Source organism: Bison bison, unplaced genomic scaffold (genome assembly GCF_000754665.1).
Source record: "Bison bison bison isolate TAMUID 2011002044 unplaced genomic scaffold, Bison_UMD1.0 scf7180017864324, whole genome shotgun sequence".
Taxonomy (NCBI): domain Eukaryota; kingdom Metazoa; phylum Chordata; class Mammalia; order Artiodactyla; family Bovidae; genus Bison; species Bison bison.
The window spans coordinates 11,218,666-11,232,354 of record NW_011494896.1 but is presented as its reverse complement, the minus strand read 5'-3'; the positions used below and the strand labels follow the sequence as shown (position 1 = coordinate 11,232,354).

At 39.0% G+C, this 13,689-nt stretch overlaps 1 protein-coding gene across 1 annotated transcript; it reads left to right on the top strand.

The window, feature by feature from the left end:
- The first annotated feature begins 1,637 nt into the window (after positions 1-1,637).
- On the top strand, positions 1,638-13,281 carry AQP11 (aquaporin 11). Its single transcript, XM_010853241.1, has 3 exons — positions 1,638-2,352; positions 10,102-10,218; positions 13,196-13,281. The coding sequence occupies exons 1-3, from the start codon at positions 1,734-1,736 to the stop codon at positions 13,273-13,275; spliced, it is 816 nt and encodes a 271-aa protein (XP_010851543.1). The 5' UTR covers positions 1,638-1,733; the 3' UTR covers positions 13,276-13,281.
- Positions 13,282-13,689: the final 408 nt, after the last annotated feature.

Sequence of the window (13,689 nt, the reverse complement as noted above, 5' to 3'; positions counted from 1 at the left end):
CTAATTAGTCCCCTCATTTTTATTTCTCTCTCCATTCTCTACAGCCTTAAGAAATAGGGACTTGTGGTCAACAGAGCCTGCTGGAGGCAGGACAGAAGCTGGAGAGTACAGAGGTATCTGCACCCCTCTCCCCCAGCTAAACCATGACACCTATGTGTGCTAAGTGACTAGCCCACCAGGCTCCTCTACCCATGGGATTTTCTAGGCAAGAACACTGGAGTGGGTTGCCATTTCCTCCCCCAGGGGATCTTGTATTTTTTTCTTTTTTAAAAAATTTATTTTAGGTGGAGGCTAATTACTTTTCAATATTGTGGTGGTTTTTGCCACACATTCACACGAATCAGCCATGGGTGTACATGTGTTCCTCCAGGGGATCTTCTTGATTCAGGGATGGAAGCCGGGTCTCCTGCATTGTAGGTGGAGTCTTTACCACTAGCGCCACCAGGAAAGCCCATGACACTTACATTATTAGCAGAAAACCAGGTGGCGTTAGTGGTAAAGAACCCACTTGCCAATGCAGGAGACTTGAGACATGGGTTCAACCCCTTGGTTGGGAAGCTCCCCTGGCGACGGAAATGGCAACCCACTTAAGTATTCTTGCCTGGAGAATTCCATGGACAGAGGAGCCTAGCGGGCTACAGTCCATGGGGTCGCCAAGAATCAGACACGACTGAGTGACTTAGCATGCACGCAGGCACGGTAGATGCCAAGCATGGGGAATCGCAGACATTCCCTCCCAGCTGTACCCATAACGTGGCCATCCCAAATGGGCAAGGTGTTGGGAGTGGAGAGCGGTGGCAAGATCCGCTCTTTCAACTTTAAGCTAGCACTTATTGACCACCTTTTGTCTGCTAAGCTCTGTGCCACGGTGCCTCTGGCGTTTTTGTTTTTTTTTTTTAAACAAATCCATGAGGTGGGTCGTGTGACCCACAACCTTCTGAGGTAAATGTTACAGGTGGCAGGTGGGGAAAAAAAAAAAAAAAGACTCAGGGAGACGCAGTGGCATACCCTTCTTCACACAGGTCATACCTTATTTCTCTGTGAAATTCACTCCCCTTAAACCAGTACCCAGCCCCACCTTATCCCACGCCGCCCCACCCCCGGCCTCCACCGCTTCTCGTCTTCTCAGTCGTCCCAGAAATTAAAAACGAAGTGGTTGGCCGCAAAGCTCTTTAGGGGGTCTGGATTGCAGCTTGACGGCTTTACAGTTTTAGGAGCTGAAAAGTAAAACCCTCAAGGTTCTCACGTCAAAGGACCTGTTAAGGCGCAGGAGGCGCACGCCTTCCCTCTCAGCGCCGGGGACCCTGGGGCCCAAGTCTAGCCTCTCGCAAGGGCGCACGGGCCACCATGCGCATGCGCAATGGCCTCCGGACGCACGCCGTCCCTCCACTCCCTGCCCCACCCGCGCCCGCTCCCAGGCCCTGAGGGATACAGCGAGGGCGTGTGTCTGGCTTCTGCTGGCCGTTGGCCCCCTCAGACGGTGCCCTGGCAGAGCTCTCCTCGAGGCCCGTCGACTCCCCTCCTCCCCGGCTCTGGCAACAAAACTCTAGCGTAGAGCCGGGGAGATGGGGAGGAGTCCTTCAGCGTGGCACCCCCAGGGCCTCCGGCTGGTCTGGAGTCGGCCCGCCCCGAGGGGCGTGAGGAGGGGGCGGGGCTGAGGACTTAGGACTGGGGCCCAGAGACCGCCTCCTGCAGAGCCCGAGCAGGCAGCCCAGTCTGGTGCTGAGAGAGCCATGACCGCGCTACGGGGGCTCTGGCTCGAGATGCAGGATACCTGCACCTCGCTGGGGCTGATGCTGTCGATCGTGCTGTTCACGGGGCTAGCCCGCGTGGTCACCCGGCAGCAGCTGAACGGACCCATGGCCCACGCCTTCGTCTTGGAGTTTCTGGCCACCTTCCAGCTCTGCTTCTGCACTCATGAGTTACAACTGCTGAGTGAGCAGGAACCCCTGCACCCCACCTGGCCGCTGACGCTAATCTACTTCTTCTCAATGGTGCATGGCCTGACTCTGGTGGGCACCTCCAGCAACCCGTGCGGCGTGATGATGCAGATAATGCTGGGGGGAATGTCCGCTGAGACGGGTGCGATTAGACTGTTAGCTCAGCTGATTGGTGCCCTGTGCAGCAGGTACTGCATGAGCGCCCTGTGGAGCCTGGGGATGACCAAGTATCACGTCAGCGAGAGGAGCTTCGCTTGCAGGAATCCCATTCAAGTGGACTTGCCCAAAGCGGTCATCATAGAGGCTGTCTGCTCCTTTATTTTCCACAGCGCTTTGCTGCACTTCCAGGAGGTCCGAACCAAGCTTCGTATCCACCTGCTGTCAGCACTCATCACCTTTTTGGTTTATGCAGGTTTGTTATTCCCACAAAACACTGGGCACGTCCGGAGCTTCTATGACTTGAGACTCTTAAGTTCTTTGCCAGGATTCATTCGAAACTACTACGCTTCTATGATGTCAGTATTGGTATTTCCGTAATTCTAATCATTTTGCAGCTCATTCTTTACCGATAGGGTGCAAATATAGATCCTCCATTCAGTGCTTTCTTTTTAACACCCAGAGAAAGCCACTTCTGTGCTGAAACAGAGATCATGTGAGATACTGCCAAGGGTTCAGATATCCTACAAAGGGATTGTTGTAATAGTAGAGAGGAAAGATAACATCGGCTACCTTTTGCCCACTTGGTATATAGATCCTTGCTGAGGCTCTCGCTGAAAAATGATCCTGGGTTTCAAAAGTTCCTTCCAATTTAAAGCACAAGCTACATGAATAGCTAGTAGTAAGAGTGGGAAATAAACTTCTATAGTTCTATTTCTTATTTTTTACAAAATTACTTAAAATCATATATTTCCTTTCTAATTCATCTTCAATTTTTAATGGCCTATCAAGAAAGATGTGTTTTAAAATCAAAACTTGCTTGAAATCAAAGATTTTTTAAAAATAATTCTTGAGAAAATTCTTGAGAAAAAAATAATTCTTGAGAAATCTGCTTGATTTTTTGTAAATCGTATTTACCTTGACAGATCTCAGATATAGTGGATATTCTAACTAGGACAGGAAAATATTCTAAATAGGATAGGGAAATTTGAAAAGCAGTGATGAAGCACGTCATTTTAAATGATCATAACAGAATATTTTCACTAGAACTATCTGAATTGTAAAATGTTTGGGAGGTAGGAATCTAATAAAAAGAATTAGTAGTAAGACTCTGTCTTCTGCCCATTGAAAGGGAAACTATGAGTAGAAGCAAACCTTAAGGATTTTTAAACATATGCTCAACTTCCTAGGTAAAATGAAAGACTTTCTGATTCATTTCACCTTCTTTAAAATCTAGTACCATCCTTTTTGTAGACTCAGATGGAAATGAGTGGTATAGGAAAGAAGGAAGGATATATGCATATTTGAGGGGTTGGTGAGTAGTTGCTTATTAAAATTTTAAGTTTGGACTAAATCAGAAACATCCCCTGTATATGAACAGAATCATCCCTTGCAAAAAGTTATGCCACAGTTTAGCTCTGTACTTTAATTAGATGTGGTAAACATTTAAAAGATGTTTTAGGGATTTCCTTGCTGGTCCAGTGGTTAATACTCCTCACTTCCACTGCAGAGCTAGGGGGTGGGTGCAGGTTGGATCCCTGGTCCAAGGAACTAGACTTTCACATGCCCCACAGGGGCAGCCAAAAAAAGAAGTTTTAAATTAACACAATGTTATACAGAGTTCCTTATCCCTCTCTTGATAATCTATAAATTGGTATTCCTGTTTTTGTACTTTTAATACATATTTATTATTTCAACAGTAATACTGTATATAATATTAGCCAGTATCTATTTTATAAGTGACAAAGATTTTGAGAGAAGAGAAACAAGATAATATTTAAAATTATACATAAATATAATGAGAGTTATTGGAAAGGACCCATAAAATAACAATTTAAGATATCCAGAAATGTTCTTTTCCTTCCCCTCACATTACTGACATCAACATTGCTGAAATGAGGCTACTAATTGATGGAGGAGGAGAGACCGAAAGGATCACTAGAGCAGTGGTTCTCAACATTCCCTCTACATAGGAATCACATGGGGAGTGTTTTAAACATATCCATATTTGGGTACAGAGATTAAGATTTAATTGCTGTGGAAAAAAAACAAAATAAGATTTAATTGCTGTGTGAAGGGGCCTAAGCAATGGTAGATTTAAATTTTTCCCAGGTGATCCCAATATGAAACCAGGACCGAGAACCACTGCTCCCATCTATATTTTGCTGGTCAGTTCATCACAGCCACTAGTCACATGTACTTATCAACTAAAATATTCAATTCTTCAGTCACTGTAACAACATTTCAAGTACTCAATAGCCATGTCTGGCTAGTGAGTACCATATTGGACAGCGATGAAAACTGCAGGGACAGAACCTAACAATTATTTATTGTTGTTACAGATATTGATTATTATGATGTTCCTTTTCTGCCAAATAAGGAAGATAAGAATATTCACTGGGCAGCGTGCAAGCATATAGGAAATTTATGAGTTTTGGTATTTAATCCTTACAACAACCCACTGATGAATAAATACATTATTCCCATTTTAAGTAAAGTAAGTGAGGGTTAAGAACGTGAAATGCCTTGTTCAAGATCACACAGCTATTAACAGAATGAGCTGGAACCATGGTTCAGATTTACACTAAAGCTTATACTCATTTCATTATCAGCATTTTATAGCATGCTCCTAAAAAGTAACAAAAATATATACATACAACTGAATATTGTTCAGCCATGGAAAGGAATGAAGTTCTGATACATGCTACCATAGGAATGAACCTTGAAAACATTATGCTAAGCATAATAAGCCAGACACAAAGGGACAAATGTTATATGACTTCACTTTATATGAAATATTCAGAACAGGCAAATTCACAGTCAGAAAGTAGAACAGAGGTTACCATGGGTTGGGCAGCAAGGAGGAATAGGGATTTTTTTGTTTAATGGGTACAATTTCTGTTTGGGGCAATGAAAATTTTAGAAATAGTGGTGATGGTTGAACATTATAACTGCTGCTAAGTCGCTTCAGTCGTGTCCAACTCTGTGCGACCCCATAGACGGCAGCCCACCAGGCTCCCCCGTCCCCGGGATTCTCCAGGCAAGCACACTGGAGTGGGTTGCCATTTCCTTCTCCAGAACATTATAACTAGTGCCATGAATATACACTTTTAAATGGTTAAAATGGCATATGTTATATTTTACCATAACATAACAAAATTTAAGTTAACAAAGGATTGTTACCAAATAAATTTAGCAAACACTGGATTAAACAGATTTTCTAATTTAAGACTCACAGAGTTTTACTATGCTACTGTTTATAGTGAAACTCCAAGAGAAAGATATGGAACAGTTTTTCAAACATAGGAATACTTTTGTCTAGGAGTGTGCAGTAGAAGAGAGCATACTTTGGGAAATGCTGCACTAAGTCATATCACTTCCCATTATTTTCTATGGATATAAATCATAACTTTAGGTCAGAGCTATTTAAATAGAGTGAACTGTTTTAGGACTAGCTCAGTGTGTATCTCATCAGGCAGACATGAGGACTTTGCAGGAAGGAGTTAAGAATAGATAGGGAAGGGAAGGCAGGGGAAGCATTAGCTAAGTCAGGAATTGTTACAAGTTACTTCAATATGTAACTCTCTCTCATTTTTTAATTTCTAAAACACTATTGGGCTTCCCTGGTGGCTTAGCAGTAAAGAATCCACCTGCAATGTAGGAGACATGAGTTTGATCCCTAGGTTGGGAAGATCCCCTGGAGTAGGAAATAGCAACCCACTCCAATATTCTTGCCTGGGAAAGCCCATGGATAGAGGAGTCTGGTGGGCTACAGTCTATGGGGTTTTAAGAGCTGGACACAATTTTGCAACTAAACCACCACGACCAAGATAATATTAGTATTGGTTTGACTAAGTTGCATGCTGGGATATTTCTTTAATCACTTGCATTTGAGGATACCCAGAAGTCACTTATACAGGTCATATCAAAAGAACTGATTATTTAAGCTTATAGAACATAACTGTTCAGCAACAGAGCTACAGGCTCCTTGGATAGCCAATGACTAAGCATCTGATTGCATATTTATTGATTTAGCACCCTGCACATTTGTGCAGATGGAGGCCACTGATGTCTTTAACACTTGTATTTATTGGCTTCCCAAATAAAGTGAAAAAAAGCTTTGTGTTATTAACATATTAAAACTATAAAACTATTAATGCAGATTTGGAAGGTTTAGGTTTGGGGAGAATTTGGTTCAATGACTAGGATAAGAGAGAACTGCGTAAATTAATTAGATATTGGAAAAAAAAATCTATTTTACACATCCAAGTAGGTTGTCTTTCTTACTGTACTGTTCCTTTGCAGAACTTTTAGTTATATACTTGTTTTCTGATGTAATGCCTGTCTTCCTCCACCAAACAGTAAGCTTTATGAGTACAGAGACTAAAATTGTTTTATTCATTATGAAACATAACCAGGACTGAGAGTGTCCCATTACAAATAAATACTCATTATTTTTAGAATGAGTAGAATGAATGAAATAGCAAATAGTCTATTCACTTAAAAAAATCAAAAGAAATAATACATATCTGGGTATTCCATATTTTATGCCTAAGAGCTTCTAAAATAAGCCTAATAAAATGTCCAAAGTAATTCCATTTTTACTCCATTCAGGAGCTTTTGGAATCCTTCTAAGTCATGAAGAATTTGGATAGATTATTTGTCAAAGAAGGGAGCTAAGTCCTATATATATATATATATTTATATTTAATACAATAACCATAATGACATAGGTTCCAATCTACAAATGAAAAACAGCTTCAAACAAGGCACAAAATATTTTGTTTTTGTTTTTCTCATGCCAGTATAATACAATGGTAAAGAGCATAAGCCTCTTGGACTGTGTCCTTAGGATAGATAATTTAGGTCTGTTTCCTCATCCTTAAAATGGAGAATAACACTATCGCTTCAGACTATCATGAAAAATAATGTACTCCAAGTTCTTCCCACAGTAACTGGCATAGATGTCTGGTCACTTTATAAATTAGTTAATTGACACTGTAGCTTTTATACAAGTCTTGCATGATTTTAGTGTCATTCTGTCACAGAGAACTTGATTTGCTTTAGGAGTGCTGAGACACCTAAGTGCCTATAATTACCAGATTTGGAACTCTGTCTTTTGACTGTCCTAATTTCACCAAGTTCACACTGTCCTCTGAGATTCCTGGCAGCCAGCTGGATCTCCCTGTTGATACCTCTTCTTCAACAGGTGTAATGGCTTCCTCCCTCCAGACATCAATACATAGTAACTAATTTTTCAGAGTCATTTTCTCCAAGTTCTGTGCCTGATGGATAATTCTTACTTTTTAAATAATTCATATTTAACTACAAAATACATGAATGTGTTCTGTTTGTAAATAATGGAAACACTACCAATGAGACTCTCAATGCCTTTTGATTACCATCCTTCATGCCTGTCCCCTCTCCTTCCCTGCCTCCTCTTCTCACCAGTATAGTCCTCTGTGCGTGCGTGTCCTTCCAAACTCTTATGTACATTTACTGTACATATTGATAGGACCCTACAGAAACTATTTTATGTGTGTTCATATTAAGATGAATCATACCTTACTTTCTGCAGTTTTTTTAGTGGTGTGGTTCAATGATACTATCTTGGAGATCTGTGTTAGTAAAGAGATCTTTCTTATTATTTGAATACTGAACAGCATTCCAAATTAATAATAAAGTTATTTATTTAGCTATTTTCTTATGAATGAACATTTAGGTTTTTCCCAGTTTGTTGCTATTATAAACAAACAACCTTATACATGTCTACTAGTATACAGGTACCAGTAGTTCTCCAGGACAGTGGTTTTCAACAGAACAATTTTGGCAACGTCTGGGAACATTTTTGTTTGTTATATGGGGAAGATGAATATGCAGCTGACGTTTAATGGGTCAAGGCTAGGAAAGCTAAAAATCCCACAGTGCATAGAACCCTAACAAAGAATGATCCTGCCTAAAATATCAAAGCCAATGCCATGTTTTGGACCTTTTGTTGACACAATGGATTTCTGAATCAGTTAACTTACCCTTAATGCTTAAAATAACAATTTTTTTTTCATGATTTTGTGGGTTAGATAGGAAATTCCCCTGAGATCATATAGCTGGACAGTTGGTTTCTTTGGAAGAGCAAAGGTGCTTCACTCATGTGTCCAGCAGTTAACAGCCATCTAAGACACCTCAGTTTTTTTCCTTGTGGCCTCTCATCCTCCATCAGCCTAGATCAGCTCATGTACACGGTCAGCGCATTGTTCCAACACAGCAAGGAGTAGAAGCCAATGATGGATTTATTGAGACCTGAACCTAGAATTCAGTGTTGCTCCTCACATTCAGAATTCACATAGCATCACTTCTGCTGCATTCTATTTGTTAATGCAAGTTGCAAAGCCAGTTCATACTCAAGAGAGAGGAACAGACTTGTACATCTTAAGAGAAGCAGCATCTACCAAGTCATACTGAGCAGATCTGGTGATGGGAGGATTAGAAGACAGAGTATGAAGTAACTGGAGGTTTAGCGTGGTATAAGACCAAATGATAGTGTTCTCAGACCTAATAGAAATACCAAAGACCTAATGGGAATACTGAAGCAAACTAATTATGAAGGCAATGGTTGTCTATTGATAAATGCCTTAAAAAAAATCACAGGTCACTTGTATTATCACTGTACATATTACATTATATTTTATTGTATAATCTGTGTGGAAAGATCTGTGTGAGTTCTTACCTTTCTGTTCATGGTGTCCAGAACATAAGAACTCAATAATTCTTTGTGGCATTAATTTGAAATGACCGCATGCCAACCAAATAATTCTGCTGGCCCCTGGCAGTTGCAGGCTCAACATTCCAAGATTTGACTATTCAAGAGTGGTTCTGAAGGTCCATGATGTGATGTCATTTATAATTGCTGAGGCATGAATATGAATTGTGCTGTGAGGCTGGCATGCCAAGAAAAAAACTCTTAGCCACGGAGTGAACTCAGTTCATTTCTCAACATCTTTATCTCAACAAAGCTTCAATGTTTTCAGCCTGTCAAGTGTGAAATTTTATGAAAAGGTCACTTAATTTCCAATTTTATTTCACGGCATTTTATAAAAACAGTTAACATGCTCTTGTGGCATGTGTCCATGTAAAATTTGTGAAGATCTCTGATCTGTTGCTGTAGCTAAGTTGGAGGCAGATGAGTGTGCTCAAGCTTCCACATGGAACAACCACCAGAAATGTCTCTATCTCAGGGATACAATGAGGGTATGTTCTGAAAAGCTGAGCCACAGTTTTGGTGAGTACCACTGGACAGCCAGTCCAACCTCTTTCGCTTTTCCTCACTTGCTGTGTGGCCACAGCTATAAAATTCCTGGGCCCCATCTCAGAGAGAGACCCTAAGTGAAGAGCTGGACCCTAAGTCCTGAAAAGCAGGCAACAGTTAGAATTTGTGCTGATCTTTCATAATTACTCAGTCACTTCTTTTTTTATTAAAATTTTTTTCTGTAACCACTTTATTGAGATATAATTCACATACCATTCACAATCACTTCTTTAGGGCTTTGTTGACAAGTAAAAGTGGAATAGTTTACTTTTTGTTCCAACACCAAGGTTATTTCTGTTCAAGAGGATCCTGGGGTATTGTACCCATTTTAACAACATTTTCATTATATTTTTATTAATTTAAGTTGAATGTTAAGGGCAGCCAAATCTGTTTTACAAAAGTGTAGGAATACTAATAGAGCAGGTTAATTTTCAATGTGTATTCATAATATACCACAGCAAAAGCACTGGATGAAAATTCTTAATGTCCTTTGTCCTCCTGCCTTTTTTGCACCTGGCATATTATAATCTATAATCTGTTTTATATTCTATAATATGCCAGGTGATTCTGCAAAGAAAAATTACAGAATAAGAAAACTTAAATACCTAAAATAAAAGTTTTATTTAGTAATCCCTGTATTTCTAGTTGCAAGAAAATGTAAGATATATGGTTTGATATCATTCTGGTTAATATGTATTACAGGAGGAAGTCTAACAGGAGCTGTATTTAATCCAACTTTGGCACTTTCACTGCATTTCAAGTGTTTTGATGAAGCATTCCTTCAATTTTTTATAGTATATTGGCTGTCTCCTTCTTTAGGTAAGTATATTTTTATTCAATATGATGAAAAGATTAGGGTATACTAAAATACAATATGGAATGTCACAAAAAAGGTATGAAATATTATGTCCGAAATAACATTTTATTTTGTGCAGTATCCGTTAAAACTGCTTTTGTCTTTAAAGAAACAAGTTAAGAATAGTAAGTTTGAAGTTTAATCTCTCTTTAATATGCCCTTAGATATGAGGGCAAAGAAGTGACGAGTGATTACTTCCACTAAAAAATAATCTTTTTTTGCTAAAGGAATTTGTTTTTTCAAGTTTGTGAGCTCCAGATAAAATACTGTTTAGCTCATCTGACCCATTTTGTCGAACAGCATTTCATGAAACAATACAGAACTATAATAAATGTAGTTTTAAAATTTTCCACAAATTGCATTCCTGTTATTTCTATCTGGGTCAGTTATGTAAAACTCTTCTTCTCAAATAGGTCAAATAACACAAAAAAAGTTACAAAATAACTAATCATGATATGCATATCCTTATATAAATTATCAGCATTTCTTGATTTTGTTTAATCATCTGTTTTAAGCCTGACTGTAATTCACAGCTATAAATGAATATGAGGATAACTGGCCTTCTAATTAGTTCATTCTTCTTTTTATCCATAGTTTGCATTTTGTTTCTTGTTGCTTATTTCTGTTAAAAAAAAAAGGGGGGCAGGGGAAGGGGAGGGTACCTACAGAAGAGAACATGGGCCTAACAGGTTTGAATAGCCATGACACTTTACTCCTCCCATTCACCCTCCATTCCTGTCATTTAGGACTTTTCCTCACATTTAGCATCTGTTGCACTCAGTAATCGGAGAAGGCAATGGCACCCCACTCCAGTACTCTTGCCTGGAAAATCCCATGGATGGAGTAGCCTGGTAGGCTGTAGTCCATGGGGGTCACTAAGAGTTGGACATGACTGAGCAACTTCCCTTTCACTTTTCGCTTTCATGCATTGGAGAAGGAAATGGCAACCCACTCCAGTGTTCTTGCCTGGAGAATCCCAAGGACGGGGGAGGCTGGTGGGCTTCCGTCTATGGGGTCGAACAGAGTCGGACACGACTGAGGCAGCTTAGCAGCAGCAGCATACTCAGTAATATCTATACCTAAACATGAAGAATATCAGAAACTGTATTTTAAACTGCTAATAACGGTAACTTTTTTTCATCTATTCATTACTAGTGTTTTCCAGTAACTTCTTCAAAGATAAATTATCTGTTTCTGATTTTTAAGAAGTAAAAAAAGGTCACTGAAGTTCACAAAGAAGTTAAAAAGGTCACTAATTGGACAGGTCTACTAATAGTTTTTTTTTTTAATATTTATTTATTTGGCTGCACCAGGTCTTCGTTGCGGCACATGGGATCACTGATCTTCATTATGGCACATGGGATCTTTTTTTTCCAGTCATGGCAAATGGGATCTAGTTGTGGCATGCCAACTCGTAGGTGCGGCACGTAGGATCTAGTTCCCTGACCAGGGATTGAACCCAGGCACGCTGCCACCTCCTCCAAATTAATAAGATGTTAGAAATGTGACTGTAAGGATGTATATAGAATTAATTCTCTAGCTTATACATTTCATATAATGAAAATTAGTAAATTCTATTTGATTCTATAAAATTGCAACTCCATTTTAGAAAGTTTTAAACATGTCTTATTTTCTAGCTCCAACTTTATAAAGAAAATGTCAAATTTTGTGAATTATATTGATTCTGATTTTTTTTTTAATCTAAAGCTTCTGGTTGCAAACCAGGCTCATCTCTTTAAAATTTGTTATCCAAATATTAGTCAAACCTTAATTTCCTTATCAAATAGCAGTAAATTATCAAATCTGCATGTGATAAAAACACATTCTTAATCTAAGTTTAACTGATTTAGAGTGTTAAGCCTACCTTTAATCAACCCTGAATATTCACTGAAAGGACTGATGCTGAAGCTGAAGCTCCAGTAATTTTGACCACCTGGGAAAAGGCGACTCATTGGAAAAGACTCTGATCTGGGAAAGATGGAAGGCAAAAGGAGAAGGGGGTGGCAGAAGATGAGATGGTTAGATAGCATCACTGACTCAACGGACATGAATTTGAACAAACGCCAGGAGATAGGGAAGGACAAAGAAGCCTGGCATGCTGCAGTCCATGGGGTCACAAAGAGTCCGACACAACTTAGTGACTGAACAACAATAGAGCTTTAAACCTATATACGTTAAGATAAAACCATTAACCACCACAGACTTCTCTTGGACAGTGATTTGAGTCCCATGGCTAAGTCCCCTCTATCTGTTTCCCATTGAAAAATTTTAAATCTTTAATATAAAAATGTCTTTTAAATTACCTATTATACATATGCTAGATTTATCTGATATGACCTCAAAAATGAAAATTTACTAATGTGATTTTTAAAAGCATATTTATATTCAAGTTTTAAAATGTCAACTGAAATTTCTGTTTCAGAAACTTTGCTTAATACAATTCTAAAAGCTACTAATGGTTGAGATTAAAATGGAGACCCAAGTCAAGTTTCTCACTTAGCAAGTCAGTAATGAAGCTAGAAATAGAACTCCAGATCTTTCTATTTATCCTTTGAATTCATTATTTAGATCCTACTAGTTTTTCCAAGTATGTACTGTTTTTAAAGATTAATGGTTGAAGAAAAATCATGTGAGAATATTAGACTTTAAAATATCTACATGATGGAACTTCCCTGGTGGTCCAGTGGTTAAAACTCCATGCTTCTACCACAGGAGGCATGGGTTCGATCACTGGTTGGGGAACGAAGATCCTACATGTCATGTGCTACAGCCAAAAATAAATAAAACAAAATATCTACAGTTTTATGTAGAAGTCATATAGCTAATTCTTTTAAACACACCTCTAAAAATCTCTTGGTAAATAATTGTATATAATCTTAAATTATAATCACTGATCATAAACTTCTTAAAGATTGTGTTATTTTACTGTTTGTCTTTCAGGTATATTGCTGATGATTGTGATGTTCAATTTTTTCCTTCCATGGCTGTATGACAACCACACAACTAATAAAAAGGAGTAACTATTCTAAAAGACTCAGCCTAAATTACAGGACAGTCAGGCTGGATGTGATAAAGATTTTATCACCTAATATTCAACACTGGTTGCACTGGATTCATCAATATTATCTTCCTTTGAAGAAGCTGCCTTAGAGCTTTCATCACTGGAACTTAAAAAAAAATTACTGTGAAAATGAGGTATCCTGTGTTTCTCAGTTAAGGCTTCTTCTTTTAAGTGTGTATTAAGTGCTGCTAGAAAAGACTCTACATTAAGTATAAATCTCAAGTGATAATTGTTAATTTTGATGAAAAAGAAACTAAGTACAGGGTGAGAAGGGAAAGATGATGGTGGGACCAAGAAAGAGTATGTGTATCAGGTGTCATCTGAACGAACAAGATTTTTAACCAAAACTACAACCAGTCATGCTTACAGAACT